The 15,978-nt window shown below is 30.2% G+C and overlaps 5 protein-coding genes across 9 annotated transcripts; 2 read left to right on the top strand and 3 right to left on the bottom strand.

Annotated features, from left to right (window-relative positions):
- Positions 1-595: 595 nt before the first annotated feature.
- Positions 596-5,771, bottom strand: LOC116766268 (protein SPT2 homolog). 2 transcript variants are annotated; one of them, XM_061522835.1, is made up of 9 exons: positions 5,563-5,771; positions 5,099-5,272; positions 4,774-4,996; positions 4,013-4,123; positions 3,020-3,328; positions 1,937-2,842; positions 1,716-1,836; positions 1,447-1,535; positions 596-1,369 (listed from the first exon to the last, which is right to left on the bottom strand). In XM_061522835.1, exons 1-9 carry the CDS (start codon positions 5,620-5,622, stop codon positions 1,281-1,283), a joined length of 2,082 nt encoding a protein of 693 aa, XP_061378819.1. In that variant the 5' UTR covers positions 5,623-5,771; the 3' UTR covers positions 596-1,280. The 2 variants fall into 2 exon arrangements, with proteins under 2 accessions (XP_061378819.1, XP_061378820.1); XM_061522836.1 differs by lacking the exon at positions 5,563-5,771 and having other exon boundaries at positions 5,084-5,219.
- A 903-nt stretch (positions 5,772-6,674) lies between these two features.
- Positions 6,675-7,934, top strand: LOC116766269 (large ribosomal subunit protein uL15). The gene is made up of 5 exons (XM_032656074.2): positions 6,675-6,769; positions 6,941-7,004; positions 7,275-7,372; positions 7,448-7,600; positions 7,770-7,934. Exons 1-5 carry the CDS (start codon positions 6,767-6,769, stop codon positions 7,896-7,898), a joined length of 447 nt encoding a protein of 148 aa, XP_032511965.1. The 5' UTR covers positions 6,675-6,766; the 3' UTR covers positions 7,899-7,934.
- Positions 7,935-8,520: 586 nt separating this feature from the next.
- LOC116766458 (uncharacterized) lies at positions 8,521-10,755 on the bottom strand. Of its 2 annotated transcripts, none has more exons than XM_061522827.1 (2): positions 10,618-10,755; positions 8,521-10,328 (listed from the first exon to the last, which is right to left on the bottom strand). In XM_061522827.1, exon 2 carries the CDS (start codon positions 10,108-10,110, stop codon positions 8,944-8,946), a length of 1,167 nt encoding a protein of 388 aa, XP_061378811.1. In that variant the 5' UTR covers positions 10,111-10,328; positions 10,618-10,755; the 3' UTR covers positions 8,521-8,943. The 2 variants fall into 2 exon arrangements, with proteins under 2 accessions (XP_061378811.1, XP_032512193.1); XM_032656302.2 differs by having other exon boundaries at positions 8,521-10,283; positions 10,618-10,753.
- Positions 10,756-11,077: 322 nt separating this feature from the next.
- On the top strand, positions 11,078-13,587 carry LOC116766258 (programmed cell death protein 6). Of its 3 annotated transcripts, none has more exons than XM_032656060.2 (6): positions 11,078-11,234; positions 11,364-11,424; positions 11,520-11,626; positions 12,024-12,292; positions 12,367-12,462; positions 12,889-13,587. In XM_032656060.2, exons 2-6 carry the CDS (start codon positions 11,369-11,371, stop codon positions 12,898-12,900), a joined length of 540 nt encoding a protein of 179 aa, XP_032511951.1. In that variant the 5' UTR covers positions 11,078-11,234; positions 11,364-11,368; the 3' UTR covers positions 12,901-13,587. The 3 variants fall into 3 exon arrangements, with proteins under 3 accessions (XP_032511951.1, XP_032511952.1, XP_061378798.1); XM_061522814.1 differs by having other exon boundaries at positions 11,100-11,217; XM_032656061.2 differs by having other exon boundaries at positions 12,367-13,587.
- A 59-nt stretch (positions 13,588-13,646) lies between these two features.
- On the bottom strand, positions 13,647-15,721 carry LOC116766259 (dolichyl-phosphate beta-glucosyltransferase). Its single transcript, XM_032656062.2, has 6 exons — positions 15,357-15,721; positions 15,117-15,291; positions 14,828-15,036; positions 14,441-14,655; positions 14,045-14,182; positions 13,647-13,930 (listed from the first exon to the last, which is right to left on the bottom strand). The coding sequence occupies exons 1-6, from the start codon at positions 15,426-15,428 to the stop codon at positions 13,735-13,737; spliced, it is 1,005 nt and encodes a 334-aa protein (XP_032511953.2). The 5' UTR covers positions 15,429-15,721; the 3' UTR covers positions 13,647-13,734.
- Positions 15,722-15,978: the final 257 nt, after the last annotated feature.

Genomic DNA, 15,978 nt, shown 5'->3' with positions numbered 1-15,978 from the left:
ACTCATAAGAAAAAAGGAAAATAGATACGGGTAAAAGAGTAATTATAATCTTATTTTTTATTATTGCAGTTTATATATTTTTGTTACTGGTAATCTATTTTAATTAAATCCCCCCGTCTATATAAATTTAAGTTTTTGGAAAAAGATAATTCTTTTATGTATAATAAGTAATAACTTTTAATTCAGAAGTGCATATAAAAATAATAAGAATCGTGCGAAGTCTAGCTTGTTATACAAATAATTAATAAAAGAAAACAATTGTATGTATAGAGTCGAATGTGGATTTAATACTCTCTTAAATACTTGATCATCTACAAAAGAGTAAAAAGGAAATTTTTGAGTATAAGTGAGTAATATGTTACTGACTCGATAAAAACGAGTAGGTAGTTAGTTGGTCACCATTTTATTATCATTCTTATCAGAAGTTTTAAGTTAGTTGTTCGGGGATAATTGCAAAATTATATAGATTAAAAATGTCGACAAAATTCTCTATAGTTCGTACAGAGGCCAGAGTTATTGTGAAATAGTAATGCCCAATTATCTTAATAAAGAAGACAATTACTCTCTTAGTTGGTAACAAAAAATAAAAAGAAACTTGTTATATGCTCGTAATAAATTTATTAATCATTATTTTTTTTGTTTATATTATATTTTTCATTCCCATATATTTTAAATTGTTTTACCTCTTAATGAAATAATTTTCTTAATACATACTTTTAAATCTAAATATTATTATACATAAAGCAAATATTAAGTGTCCATAATTAATAAAGTTAAGAATTCAGCAAAATGCATTTAGTGTAAATGAAGGTAAATTTATATTCAACAAAATATTATTCCGCACATCTTTATTACATTGCTGAGCAGTAAAACCTTATTCCTTACACTAATATGTTTATCACAAATAATTTAATTTTATTTACAACTCGCAAACCAAAAAAATTAAAACATTACAATAAACTAATGATGTATAATAAGGGGGCAGTTTTATTTTGTAATGTATCTATAACATATGTTACATTTGTGCAAACCCATACTGTAGGTCATTCATGATTATGCTTATCAACGATTATTATACAAAAAGTTTACAACAGGGCGACTATAATATTTTAATTCATTCTTTATAGCTCATTAAGCAACAGATTAGTTATTAGTTCCTTGCTTGGTGCTGTCAGAACAAAAGTAATTTCAGCTTTATAAATGTATCATATGTACATTTTGAGGCGTACAAAATTATCAAAGAAAATCTATTGGTCCAATGTATTTTGAATCAATTCTGATCAGTCATCATCGCTCAGCCGCCTGGATTTCTTCTTTTTGCTTTTTTCCATTGCCTCCATTCTCATATCTTCTAAATCTTCCATGATACCTTAAATTATATGTCATTATTAATAAATGTTAAATCATACTTTATTTATATCATGCAGACCTAAATTATAATATTACCAATTTTCTTGCTTATATATTCCTCTCTTTGTTGTCGGGCAAAACTAGATTCCATCATCGGATCATCATCGTCATCCATGTCTCGGTATCTAGAAAGAGAAAATATTAAAAAACATTAAAAACTTCTTCATTGTCATAAAAAAGTATTTATATCAAATAATTTAATGGGCACATGTCTTTCAATTTATTAATTTTCTTGGGGCCGCTTCACATATTACTAATTATATATATATATATATAGTCAACAGTATGGTAGTAATATAACTCACTTAGATTTATCATAACCAAATATTTCTTTGATGTGTTTGGAGTAATCCATGTTCTCATCTCCATCATCAATGAAGTCGTCCATCTCGGAGTCATATTCAGAATCTGAGTCCACCATTCGACCTGAAAATATTACATTTCAATAAGCTTGAAGATTACTTCAATATATTTTATATTATCTGTCTATAATATATAATATATTTTATATTGTCTGTGTACTTACGTTTCTGTTTCTTCTTTATATCATTAGGATTTGGCTTCCTCTTAACATCACCGACTGTATATTTAGTGCCATTCTTACCAAGTGAATTGACATGTTTATCGAAATCAAAACTGTTTGTCATCTTTGGAGCAACTTTTCCGTTGACATTTGGTCGTTTCTCATCAGCTTGTCTCTGTAAGCCCCTACTCGCCTCCCCCGTCCTTGGAACACCATTCACTGGTCTCTGTTTAAGTAAAGCTTTATCTTTAATATCATACCTATTTACATTTTGTTCCTTACCTAGTTTTGGCACTGGTTTTCCCTGTGAACTCTGACCATTCATTTTGTTGTCGCTATTTCTTTGCTGCACTGGTCTCTTTTCATTACAGTTTTTGTCTATCCTGTATGTGTTTTGTGATTTCAAATCTATACTCTTCTTAACATCTCGTTCTTTGGAACCTAACTTTGATCTATCTAAATGCCTATCTCTATCTACAGTTTTCGTCTCTAGCTTCGCTTTTGTTTTCTCTAATTTTTCTCTATCTCTATTTAATCTTTCCATTTCCCTGTCAATTCTTTCTCTCTCAGCTTTTAATTTATCTAATCTTTCTTTGTCTAATCTTAATTTGTCTCGTTCTATCTTTTCTTTGTCTACTTTACTTTTATCTTTCTTTATGGCGTCTTCCCTACATCTTTCTTTATCCTTTCGTAGTGCATCTTCTCTAGCCCTTTCTCTTTCTCTTCTCACTAATTCTTCTCGCCCTCTGTCTCTATCGCTACTACGTCTATCTTTTTCTCTTTCCTTGTCATGTGTTTTAACTTCAGTTCTTGTAGTACTTGACAATTTGTCACTTAATTTTGGGATTCGACCAAGTCCAGGAGGCTGTGGTTTTCTGTCTCTCTCTGATGCTTTTTCTTCCTTTACAACTAAAAAATTTTAAAAGCAGAATAAATTCCCATATTTCTATAGATATTAATAATAAGTTATTTATACAATTTAATTTAATTCTCAATCAATGAAATTAAACCTCTTTTGTCAATATTCTCTTTCACTATTATCGTGATTACTGATACACAAAATATGTTCCACACAAGTCTTCTTACCAGTTCCGTGGCTAACTTTCCGTCCTCCTGATTTTTCAGCTTCCAATCTCATCTGTTTCCGCTGTCGCCTCGCCATTTCCTCTTCGTATTCTCGTTTCTGTTTCTTGGTCATTGGCCGCTCTGGCTCTGGCTCTGATGCAACCTTCTTTGTTGCCAATTCAATCGGCTCGCTCTTCTTTTGCTCGGCTAGTTTCAACAACTGATTGAAATCCATTGGTGGTGGGGCGGGTTTCTTTATTTTGGGTCTGTCAGATTTTTCATCTCTCTTTGGCTCTGGTTCGTATCTCTGCGGCGGACTGAGTTCTCTGTCTGCAATAATAATTTATGAGCAACGTAATTTTTACAGTAAAAGTTATAAAGTATGGTAAGACTCAAAATATTTTTAAGTACATCAGTTAACAACCAACTTTAATATTTGCAATTCAAATGTAACCTGTATTTAAGTTATTTTTTATGCAATAATAAAAACAGATTTCAATTGTAAAAATAATACGAACATTATTAAAACTGAAAATTCTCCTGTCTAGTAAGCAAATTTAAATTTTAGAATACAACAACCTGATAAATTATTTAAGCACATTTATTTCTGAGGATACAGTGAGTCATCGAGAAGACCTTATTCGGTTTAGATATTACATAGAAAGCCTTAAAGTTGATCTACGGATATCAAGCACATAATGGACAGTTCGGGTTCGACTGTCTTTAGTGAAAAATATATGTGAAAAATATTAACACAAAGATCAAAATGAAGTCAAAAATTCATTTTGTCTTAAAACACTGAATGTCTTGGTGCTCTAAGTTCAAATAATTTAAATACATACAAAACAAAGACGTGTTTCAGTCACAATATATCGTTTTACTAATAAGTAGATCTTACAGAGTGATGTTAACAAACAATTTAAATACAGATGCACCAGATAACTTTAAAATGGACAGTGACCTGAATAAATAGTACTATTGAACAATTTTTATTCTGTTATCAACTATTGTTACCTCCATTTTCAGTTCTTCGTCGTCTCTTATGAGGGACTGGATCATCTTCATGACGGAGAGCATGTTTCACTCTTTCCCGAGTACCATTTATGTCTTTATTTACATTGTTACCTGAAAATTTTATATTTGTTATTAAAAAAAACCAGTTTATAACATTATAAAACATGCAAAAATTATGACTAAGTAGTACAATTAGAATTATGTATACCTAAAGTCGGTTAGGGTGATAATTTTTTCAATGTAAATGGAAACACCATAATGTGTGATCCTTATTTTTTAGCACTTTAAGTGAAAACTGAGGTCCAAAAACAATGGTGTTTACGAGAACATAATATGTAAGTACTGATAGTGCTGTTTTAAAATTTGTGATTAGAGAGTTATAAAAATTTATTACCCTTAATGCCTATTTTATACTTCAGAGAAAAGATACTTATTAAATCATTAGGCTTTTATATAAAAATTACCTTATATAATAAAATGTGCCAACAATCATTCATATAATAAAAACATCCTGTGGTCAAAGGTGTCGGTTTGTGGTCAAAAGTGTGGGAAAGCTGGATTGTGAATGCAAATAATTAGTTGATGTAAAATTCTCTAATAATTAACTGACACCGTGCCATTTTTACAATATTTTCATCTTTATGTACTATGTTAATATTATCCTATGTTTATTTATCCAACCTACAGATAACAGAAAGCCAACCTTCCAACAATTACGTCAAGAGAATAATATTTGTGAGGTCTGACAATACAACACTTACCGCTAGATGAAAATTTTGGTTGTTCCGGCAGTTTACTATATTTTTGCATCATTTTCTCATATAAGGCAGCTGCTTCCTGAGACTCATATCCATAGTCATCTTGGTCAGGCTGCTCTGGACCCTCCAGGGTAACGGCTGTATGTTCCCTGTCAATAGCATCTGCTAGTACCGACTTATTTGCAGACTTTATAACTTTCAATGTTTTCTGTATTTTTCTTAAAGCCTATAATATTTGTATAAAGTTATTAAAAACCCTGCTTCACCATAATATTGTTAATGAAATACATTTTGTTTGTAGAATAATATGTACTTAAGATTTTTTAACCTTGGGGTCTCTCATAGCTAGAAGCTCCTCTCGTTTTCTTTGTGCTTCTAATTGTTTCTGTCTCTCTTCTTCTTCTTTTTTCGCCAAAAATTTTTGTATATTAGCTGAAAGTTTATCTCTCGGCTTATTTTCTTTCTTTGGAGGGTCAAAACGTGCTTTATAATATGTGTTACCCTGAAATTTTAGAGAGACAATAGTTATTGTAAAAATGTTAACAATTGACCTGCAAATGAATAAAACACTGTACACAGATAGCATATTATTATAATTGTTGGTCATTTAATTGTCGCACAAGGATAAAAGTAACAATCGTACTTTTATTTCATGGGCTGAGAACTATATTTGAAAATACTTCAGGTTCAACAGAAAATACACTGAATTAAAACTCAAAAGTACTTCAAAATAAGTATTTATCAATCGTTTGAAAAATGCTAATAAGTCGTAATATAAGAACCAAAACTTACAACAGATGACTTTTGTTGTTGATTTCGTTGAGCGGCTAAAAGCGTCTCACGGAACTCCATTTTCAATGTTTCTCAATATTTCTAGAAAGGTGGGTTCAATCAATATATCATGACCACAAACTTTTCCAACATTTATTTACGAGTTTTGACTAAATACGTGTCAGGGCTCGACACACAATCCGACCATTTTCTGGAAACGTACTGACCACAGACTACTACCCCATTAAATTATGTCAATTACAAGTGAAGTTAACCGTAACAAAAAAAACCGAAATCCGCAAATGTCGTTGCCGATTTTTATAATATTAACTTAATATAAACGTCTATATCTACTACTATTCATCCATAACAATATTTAACTTTTCAAAAACAATTTTCATTTAAAAGAAAGATTACAATTATAAGATAAGTACATATCTATATATTGATTGACTTTGAATAAACTGAACTTCGAATATTAATAAAATAAAATAAAATGGACTTGCATGAGTACTTAATATTATTAACAAAAGGCTAATTTACACTTCAACAAGTGGGCTCTCAATGAAGTATGAGATACATATTCTTATATGTTATTTAGAATGGCGAATAAAGTGAACTAAGTTATAGTAAGTAACTAGTAACCTAGAAAATATCTATTGCTCCCACCTTATTTTCAGCTACATAACATCAGTCACTATGAGTACACGCGGGATAGACACGAAATAAATATCCATCCAGTTATACTGAATACATATAAATGAAATATTAATGTTAATAAAGTAATGAATTGTAAAAAAAAGGAATAATCATGATTTTGTAAATAAAAAAAAATTGGAACGTAATATACATACTTAAGTTCATTTATTAAAAATATATTTTAAAGCAGCTTGAAGTACTGCATTTTAATGGATGAGAGTATTTAAAAAATTTATATATGCGTTTGAAGATATAAAATAACGACTCGTATTTCTATGTCTGTAGAGTATATTAATTTAAAATGTATCTTTATTTTTAGCATCTTACTATTCTGATAAGTTTTTTTTTATTTTAGTATTTTATACTTAAATTAGAATTTGAATTGTATCTATATTTGCATTAATAGGTTTCTCATGTGTATATACCAAAATAATAAATTCACTTATGGCAACAATTATTTTATGACACTTGGCGCAATTTGACATCTTTCTTTCCTTTTGTAAAGTTCTTGTTGAAAGCAGGAAATATGGTTGGTGTTTATAATCGTGTTTATCTGAAATTTTCTTAACAATCCATCAAACATATTTAAAAAATTTTGCAGTTTTGTGTAATTGTAGTGAATTATGTGTTGCCGATCAAAATATTTCCATTCCATAAAGGTTTTTAATACGAGAATGTTAACCTTTTTGTCGTTCTGCAGGCCACCTCCAAGAAGAAGACTAGGAAGTTAAGAGGACATGTGAGCCATGGACACGGACGCATTGGTTAGTAAACTTTTTAATTGCTATATATATAAAAAAATTAAAACATAAATTCTACAACACATTTTCTGTCAGGATCAAAAGAGAAGCGCGGTTTTTGGGATATTGTTTTCATTTTATATGTTTTATATTCATTAAATGAAGAACATTGTATAATGCCTTTTATTATTGTTTTGTTCTATATATAAGCCGGCATTTAAATTTTGTTTGAATTATGGTTATGAATAGAAATATGTTCAGTATAAACATTGTTAAATGGTGATTACATTACAGGTAAGCACCGCAAGCATCCTGGAGGTCGCGGTAACGCTGGAGGTGAGCACCACCACAGAATTAACATGGACAAATATCATCCTGGATACTTTGGCAAGGTAATAACTTCACTTTTTACCTAAATTAATACGAAATTTAAAACTAAAACTTTATTATTGTTATTATTTTTCCAGCTTGGTATGAGAAACTACCACTTGAGAAGGAACAAGGAATTCTGCCCTGTTCTCAACTTGGACAAACTGTGGACACTAGTGTCTGAGCAGTCTAGACTCAAGTACGCCAATGCTACTGATGGCAAAGTCCCCGTCATCAACATTGTCAAAGCTGTGAGTACTTTTTCTATGATAAATAATAATGTATAAGTATTTTGAACCATTAAAGATACTGTAATTTATTATTAATAATCTATTAAGAGGAAAAGTGTTAACAAAAATATGAATAATATTCCATAATTTTAATTTTCTACTGTTAATGATTAATATGTTTTTATTCCAGGGATACTACAAGCTTCTCGGCAAGGGTAAACTACCCAAGCAACCCGTCATTGTTAAGGCCAAGTTCTTCTCAAAGACAGCTGAGCAGAAGATCAAAGCTGCCGGAGGAGTGTGTGTATTGTCCGCGTAATTTAAGTGTAAAATAAAGTTCTAAAAAAACTCCAAATGTATTTATCATTCACCCATTCAGATGATGCAGATGGCAATGTATTAAAATTGTCAAAAATTACTATGCTATACTAAAATGTATACATACTCTTTATTACTAATGTATATAAACACTTGTAAATATGGTTTCCAGAATTTACTGTATAAGCATGTTCTGAAATTGTATATTCAACAACATACAGAAGATTGAAATATTTCCTCTTTAATTCAGAAAGCCAAGTTATTCATATAGCCAGTACTTTAATAAAAAATATCTAAATTATACTCTCTATGCTTTTCATTAAAGGGCTAGCCAGCACTTGAGCAGAAATAATTTAAATCTTTCAAAGGTAGGTGTGATGTGGATTCTTGCTCATCTAAAAACTTATTACATTGAACAATGTTAGAAATAAAAAAATGAACTTTCGATACTACTTAGTAAACTGTATTATACTTATAATTTATATTCAAACTTCAAACTAATTGCTTTTCTAATTGTTTATAAATTCTCCTTATGTTTTAAAATCAAATAATTAACTGGAACACTTATTAAGAAATTATATTTGTTTTTTGATTCAACAGACAAGGGCAATGAAATACATTAATACTTTTTAGCATTTTACTTAAAATATTAAATAAAAATACACTATTTCCTTATAATGATAATAATAATTAAAATTATTTAACACAGTAAATGTTTAATTTTAAATAACTGCTATTTGATCTTAATCCATAATATAAAAATGTCATGATTTTTACTACCAATAATATAAATAAATCAAGTAGAAGTATCTTAAATATAGTGACTGTTAATTGTTACTTAAACTAAATTAGTTAAACCGGCACAAACCACTGGTCTGTCGCTAACATCATCACTTGTTCAGTATATAATGTTAATAATTAAAAGCTTCAGTAAATGGCAATCTACTCTATGTGGCTAAAACACAAAATTACTTCATACAACATGATGTCAGTTTGAGGATTTGAGTCTTATCAGTCTATGTAATTTTATGTAGACTCGTTAGCTACTATGTGTATATTGTCACAATGGGTCTCATAGGTTCATGTGAAGGCCTGATCGGTGTGACAAATGTGACATCGGTCCTCATCTGATTGTCGGTCCTTATAAGGTTTTCCGTCCGCACGTGATTCTGGTCAGGGGTTTGTGTCTGAACAGTTTCTTGGGGGCGAGCCTTGGCTTTTTTCCTTGCGGCGTCACTCTCAGCATAATACATACCGAGTCGTGTTTTAATCGCCGCTAATGCTGCACCATTTATTTCATCATGGAATATATTTGTGTATCTCCATTGTTTCACAAGTGGACCTCTTTTTCTTTCCTTTTTTATTTTTTTATCTGTAATCAGGCTTTTATCTACTTTATCTTGCATCATAAACTCATTCTGGTTATATGGAGTGTTGCTGATAGCAATAGAATTCTCTTGTTGAGGTTCAGGTTTTGTTTGGAGTAAAATAAATGCTGTCGGTTGAGTAGTTCTAGTGACAGTTGATTGCAAAATTATTCCCATCCCTTGAGAGCCATTTTGGGCAGGGTAGAAGTTTGATGCATTGGAAGTAGCTGAAGCAGTTTGATATTGACTTTCAAAATAGTTGTCACCTATATTAACGAGGTGTCCACTTCCAGAGTATGTGGCAATGGAACCGAAAGGTTCTTGGGGATGTACATGTTGAGCTGTCTGTGTTTGCTCACTCTGACCTTCCAGACTTCTTTTAGATTTGGGCATAGTAGCTGAAATATTTTCAGGATCAAATGTCTTTATGTAATCTTTCCACATTTTTGATATATTAATTTCTAAACCTGCAATTTTGTCGAGCCTGATAAAATCTTTTAACCTATGGGTGTGCACAATTGAGTAAATATGAGTTTTAATTTGGTCAATGACACCTTTAGGGAGCCGGACCTCGCCAGACCTTCTGTGACTATTTTTTCCTCGATTGTCACTGGGAAACATGACTCCATCATCCATCTTCTTGCATAAAACTCTAACTTTCCTCTCTGTGATGGCATGGATGTTTTTAAAAGCTGTCTGACATACTTGGGTTTCTCGTCCTTTCACCCTTATAAAGTATTCGAAGGTACAGGTACGTCTACTACTTGATTTGACTCTTTTCCGTTTTACATCAACCTGTCTCATTAGACCGAAGAGGTAAGCATTCTGTTCGTCGTGGGTCTTCATGGAATAAAAACCCTGAAAAGTTTTGAGACGAATGTCTTCTGGGACTTTTTGAAAGCATTTTCGGCGGCAATTGCAATCGGGCCCTGGCTGTTTCGGTGGAACGACTTTACCATTAGCATTTATGTATTCTAGTCCAGCTATTCGCAAACGTTTTTGTTTTTGTTTATGCCATTCTGAAAATGTTCATAATAATACTTAAATTTCTCTAATTTTATTCACTGCGAACAAAATTAATAATGAGCATTTGCAATATATATGTATATATAAAAACCTCTTGTCAATTGTACAGAAACACTTAAATTTCGTATAACAGGAATTGTTAAAATTAAACTGTAATCTTAGTTCAAAACAAATATTACATTGAAATAGTCTTACGTATCTAAAATGTAGTAAGAGTCAAAAATACAAAACACACTTGGAAACTAAACAAAGGATATAAGAGAATAATGAATGGTACATGGTGAAAGATAGATTCTATAAAATTTAGATATTAAACCTTTAAATTACCTTCTGGATTTCGCAACCGTCTTTTAACAACTTTGCCATTTTTTGTTAACTTTACTTTTCGGTCGTCGCTTGAGACATCCGCCATTTTAGTATCAAAGAAAATATGATAAATGTCTTGTCCTTTTTTTTAAAGAATAATAACGGAATGTCAACAACCTTTCAGCCAAATGTTAAGAAATATACTCCTTATTAGAAATTAATTATTAATTTGTACTTTAAATCCAGAAAATTATATATAATTTTCTTATATGTCTTCCAAACCGATATCAATCTAACTCATATGTTTTTATTTTTAATATTATTTTATAATCGTTTTTAGCGCTTGATATTTATGATATATAATATTGTATTTTTATAGTTTGTATAGTCATGAAATTTATAATTTATAATTTATTTTGTTAAATACATTTTTGTATTCTCCTGATTTCCAAACGGTTTTCTTTTATCCTTGACGTGTGGGAAAATACTGATGTCTGTTTGTTACTGTAAAACCAGAACGAAGATCTGCAACTAGTTAGTTGTTGTTTGCTTTGTGTTTAATTTAAAAAAAAATTGGAGAAGTTAATTTTTTTATACTTTACTGTGATCTGTAGTTCTCGAGTCAGTGAAATTATCGGGTATATATAAAACGCATATTGTTATTAATTATATTTTTTGGAATAAAATAATACAATACTACTTTATTAAAAGTAATATCCAAATTTAAACATCAGCTTAAAACAAGACATTTTTTTTTATTGTTTCAGAGAAAATGGCATTCCAATCACCAATGCCAAGTAGAGAATTCCTTTGGGATATTTTCAGGAGGTATATCGATGTAACTTTTCTACATATTTCGAATCACTTTTTTCTATACTTTGTTTTGAGAACTAATATATATATATACCAACATTTTTATACAGAGTCGATAAGGATAGGAGTGGCTACATATCTGCAGATGAATTACAACAAGCTTTATCAAATGGAACTTGGAATCCATTTAATCCAGAAACTGTAAGGCTTATGATAGGTAAGTTGCAGTTATTTGACTATGTAAACATATATGTATACTTTATAAGAATATTACTTGATAGTAAATTTTGATAAAATGTTATTAATTTATTACTACCATTTGCAATCTTACTATTATTAATCAAAGTACAGTATTGTGGTTTCACATGTATAACTTCCTTTATATCATTCAAAATATGTTTTTGTACTAGAAATTTCCAGTTCGTATTATAGTGAATGATGAATCGTTGTTATTAAGAGGCAGTTATGAATCATAAGATATACTGATAAGAGAAAAATAAATTTCCAATAAAATAAATATTTTATTAATTGGTGTTATTAAGGATAAAATTAAGTTTTAGTTAAGGTACTTACTCTATATATTACCTATTCACATATGTTTTATCATATCACAGGAATGTTTGATAAACACAATAGAGGCGCAATAACATTTGATGATTTTGGAGCCCTATGGAAATATGTGAGTGACTGGCAGAACTGTTTCCGTTCATTCGACCGTGATAATTCTGGTAATATCGACAAGGATGAACTCAAGAATGCGCTTAGTGCATTCGGCTATCGATTATCAGATGATGTCGTCAGTACAATGGTACAGAAATTTGATCGTTTTGGCAGAGGTACAATACTCTTTGATGATTTCATCCAGGCTTGTGTCACTTTATACGTAAGTTCAACGAGTGTTTTAAGTATATTTTCTTCTTATGTAGTCCTGTTTCAATTATTTTTCTCATTTTTTAGATGCTGACATCATCGTTTCGTCAATATGACACAGATCAAGATGGAGTTATAACTATACATTACGAGCAGTTTCTTAAGATGGTCTTCGGCTTAAAGGTATAAATGGTGTCTCGCATACATAAGACATTTTCTACTTGTACTTTGCTATGGCTCTGTGTTTATTGTATTTTTATAAGCTATTGAATGTATAGACATATTATGCTTTGCTTTAAAAGCAAAGTTTCGTTTCAAAAATTTGTATTTTTATAATTGTATTTTAATATATTACATAGGATTTATATTCATGTTGCTTGTATGAGATGCAAACATATTTAAGGTTACGGTAATATGAGAATAATTATATATAAGAAGATTTGAGACATAACTTTCTTGGCTAAAGCGTTAAGACTAAATGTTACTTCAACTAAAAACGCACACAGTAATGTCTGAGAAACGAACGAATGCATGTCTAACATAGTCTAGGAGATTTGTTTAATGTGAATAACCCTATAAGATCTAACCGCGTATTTCTCTTCCGTCCAGTGTTGGCCGTAGACTTCAGTTGCCAGATTTCCTCCGAAAGGTAAATAAATGGCCAAAACGATGAATTAATTTTGTTAATGCATAAGTAGTGATTTCTCAAACGATTCTGATTTTTTTTTTGGAATCTCCATGCCACATGTGCAAATTTAATATTTAAATTTTTATGCAATTTACAGTAATCCTGTAAACTCTGAACCATGCTATGAAACCACTTTTGCATGATACATGATATGTAATCCTGAAGTAGTTGAATCGTTTATTCGCATTTAAGTTTTTACTATTGTCATTTAAACTATTATTTTATTTTATTTATGTTTATCACATTCCTCTGTTCTGTTAATAATTGCATTAATCTGGAATTAGTTTTTTTTATTTTATAATATTAGTTCTATTTCTATAAATTCAAAATTGCCAAATTGTATATTAAATTTTTAATGATTTTATTGAATAATTAAAAAAAAAGTACACGTCATTCAAACTCCTTGCTCATTCGAAATTGAGCTCAAACAATGAACCTTGATGCTCCACTGTATACACGTAGTCCATATATCTTTGATGAATATTGTCTATGGTATAACTAGAAAAAATCTTGTTTTAATTTTTTACCAAGTAGACTTTTATTGTGATTGTTATATTATTCTGTTTATATATAACATCTGTTAGGTTGTATACTGTTTCCTTAATAAAATATCTACATGGTGTTCGTTTTTTAATTTTATTTTAGGTCCTATGAATTAATTATTAATAAATAAAATCCATATCTTTCATATAATATTTCTTAGTAATAAAACGGAAGATATATAAATAAAATGCGATATTTTAAATCTATTTAAATGTTGTGCTTATTTAGTTTGTTTCGTATTTGATCTTCCAAGCACCGATTGTGTATTTTATCCAAATCATTGTGAGGTCACATCCCATTTGGATCCAAGATATGACTGGTGTTATTTTGGAGCCATCGATTTCAGTCCATGTAATCGGAACTTCGACTACAGGAATTCTAAGTTGTTGTGCTATATACAGTAGTTCTACATCAAATGCCCTGCATATAAAAATTTTGAATGAATTTCCACATTGTGGAGTGAATTTCGGGGAAATTGTTTTCATTAGGATGTTTTATAATAATAATTATACCATAAATAATCGTTTGTCTTACCATCTATTAACATGTAGACTTTGAAAGGTCATTTGTGCCGTTTTTCTGGTGAACAGTTTAAAACCGCACTGTGTGTCCTTAATACCCTTGACGGTAAATAACCATACTAGGAAATGGAATCCGTACATCAAAATGTTCCTATAGAGAAGAAATTGTTAAATTAAATAATTTATATAATTCAGTATTTATACATTTAAATGAAACTAGTATTTTTCGGATAAACTACGCGTGATCACGGTTGCTGAAAAGTAAACGAAACGTCGAGAGTATGTAGTTTTTAACAAAAATAAATCACGCGTAGTTTATCCGAAAAATACTAGTTTCATTTAAATGAATAAAACTCGCGAAAATCTTAGATCTCATTCAGTATTTATAATTGATGATATTTTTTATTACCTAAATATACTTCTCTGTACAAGGGAATCCTTTTCTAAATGTGCTCTCGAACCGATAATCACAGCTAGTTTGTCAGTTATTTCCAGGGATTGTGTTATGGGGTCCAATTTAGTAATATTCTTAAGAGCTAATTCCAGTTTAGTTAAATCTTCAAATTTTGATGCACCATCCGCATCTGCAAATAGTATAACAGCTCCTCTCGCACTTTGTACACCCTGTAGATGAAATAATCTTGTTTCATGCTTTAATCTTATCTTTAGATCTACTGGTGTGACAGGTTAATGGATACCACATTTGGTCCACATAATTAATTTTTAATTAGAAAAAAAAATATCCTTATTAGGTAATTAATAAATATGACTAATGATTATTCATAACTTAATTTACCAATCTCACGGCACCACCTTTTCCTCTATTCTTCATTAAATCTAAGCATCTCAGTTTGTCACTACCATATTTTTCAACGTAACTTTGAACTAGTTTCACTGTGTTATCTGTGCTGCCGTCGCTCACAACAATAATCTCATATTTATATGAAGGATGTTCTTTAACCCTATTTTCTAAAAACTCTAAAGCTTCATCCAACATAGGGGTCACTGAAAATAAATTGATTAATAGAATTAATTTGAAAAAATGTTTTTTTTTTTTAATATATACTCATATGTACAATACTAACATCTTTCTTCTTCATTGTAAGCGGGTACAATTACACTAAGATTCACGCTGTGAGGAGTCTCAATACTAGGAAATTTATTTTTTTGTTTCGAAACAGGGTCATAGTAATATTCTTCTTCTTTGAAACGTTCAACAATTGGATATGGAGAAGTTGTAATAAAAATGACCAGGACCAACTGAAAACACCTCAATATTACTTATTGGTACATACACATAGGAAATAAAAGAGTTATCAACTTACAATAAGAAGCAGTGCAACCACTGCTAAAAGTCCGTAGATTATTAAAGAGTATAAGATTGAAAGGAATTCCATATTTGATTACATTCAATATATTTGGTTTATTTTTATTGGCTTAAACTACCACGTAATGTTAATTCCATAGATTACGATGCTATAAAAGTCAAATTCATGAAAAATAGATGTGTATGTAGTTAAGGAAAATACGCTTAAGTACTTAAAATATTTAGTTTTACGGGTTTTTCTTAAAAATAAGTGTATAACATTTCAATATCTTATATTTTATCACACCGACAAAGTTAAGTCTTAACGGATCTTATCAAAGTGCCTTGTTGTTACTTGTCAAATGTCGTTTTGACAAATAACAACAGCACGTCTTTGACTTGTGAGAAATGATTAGAGAATAGTAGATGATTAGTGAGTTGAAAAGTTATTTGAGTTAAACTCTGCCTGTAGTTTTTGGTTATGGTTTAAATAATTTATTTTTACCAAGCAAATCCGTCACACATAAAATAGGAACAAATATAGCATAAAAACTAATCAAAATAATAGGAAATTGCATAACTTCTTTAATTTTTTTTCCGTTGTTCCATAATATTCAGCGGTCAAAGTAAAAGTTTTAGCA

Source organism: Danaus plexippus, chromosome 15 (assembly GCF_018135715.1).
Source record: "Danaus plexippus chromosome 15, MEX_DaPlex, whole genome shotgun sequence".
In the NCBI taxonomy this organism is placed as follows: Eukaryota; Metazoa; Arthropoda; class Insecta; order Lepidoptera; family Nymphalidae; genus Danaus; species Danaus plexippus.
The sequence above is the reverse complement of the archived record's forward strand: the minus strand, read 5'-3'. Positions and strand labels throughout refer to the sequence as shown.

Coding starts and splice junctions, on each gene's coding strand:
- LOC116766258 (XM_032656060.2), top strand. CDS start 11,369: ATGGCATTCCAATCACCAATGCCAAGTAGAGAATTCCTTTGGGATATT. Junction 11,425..11,519: donor CTTTGGGATATTTTCAGGAG/GTATATCGATGT, acceptor ATTTTTATACAG/AGTCGATAAGGATAGGAGTG. Junction 12,293..12,366: donor AGGCTTGTGTCACTTTATAC/GTAAGTTCAACG, acceptor CTCATTTTTTAG/ATGCTGACATCATCGTTTCG.
- LOC116766259 (XM_032656062.2), bottom strand. CDS start 15,428: ATGGAATTCCTTTCAATCTTATACTCTTTAATAATCTACGGACTTTTA. Junction 15,292..15,356: donor TGGTTGCACTGCTTCTTATT/GTAAGTTGATAA, acceptor AGGTGTTTTCAG/TTGGTCCTGGTCATTTTTAT. Junction 13,931..14,044: donor AGTCTACATGTTAATAGATG/GTAAGACAAACG, acceptor TTTTATATGCAG/GGCATTTGATGTAGAACTAC.
- LOC116766268 (XM_061522835.1), bottom strand. CDS start 5,622: ATGGAGTTCCGTGAGACGCTTTTAGCCGCTCAACGAAATCAACAACAA. Junction 3,329..4,012: donor ACGAAGAACTGAAAATGGAG/GTAACAATAGTT, acceptor TTATTATTGCAG/ACAGAGAACTCAGTCCGCCG. Junction 2,843..3,019: donor GAAAGTTAGCCACGGAACTG/GTAAGAAGACTT, acceptor AAAATTTTTTAG/TTGTAAAGGAAGAAAAAGCA.
- LOC116766458 (XM_032656302.2), bottom strand. CDS start 10,702: ATGGCGGATGTCTCAAGCGACGACCGAAAAGTAAAGTTAACAAAAAAT. Junction 10,284..10,617: donor ACGGTTGCGAAATCCAGAAG/GTAATTTAAAGG, acceptor GAACATTTTCAG/AATGGCATAAACAAAAACAA.
- LOC116766269 (XM_032656074.2), top strand. Junction 7,373..7,447: donor ATCCTGGATACTTTGGCAAG/GTAATAACTTCA, acceptor TTATTTTTCCAG/CTTGGTATGAGAAACTACCA. Junction 7,601..7,769: donor TCATCAACATTGTCAAAGCT/GTGAGTACTTTT, acceptor TTTTTATTCCAG/GGATACTACAAGCTTCTCGG.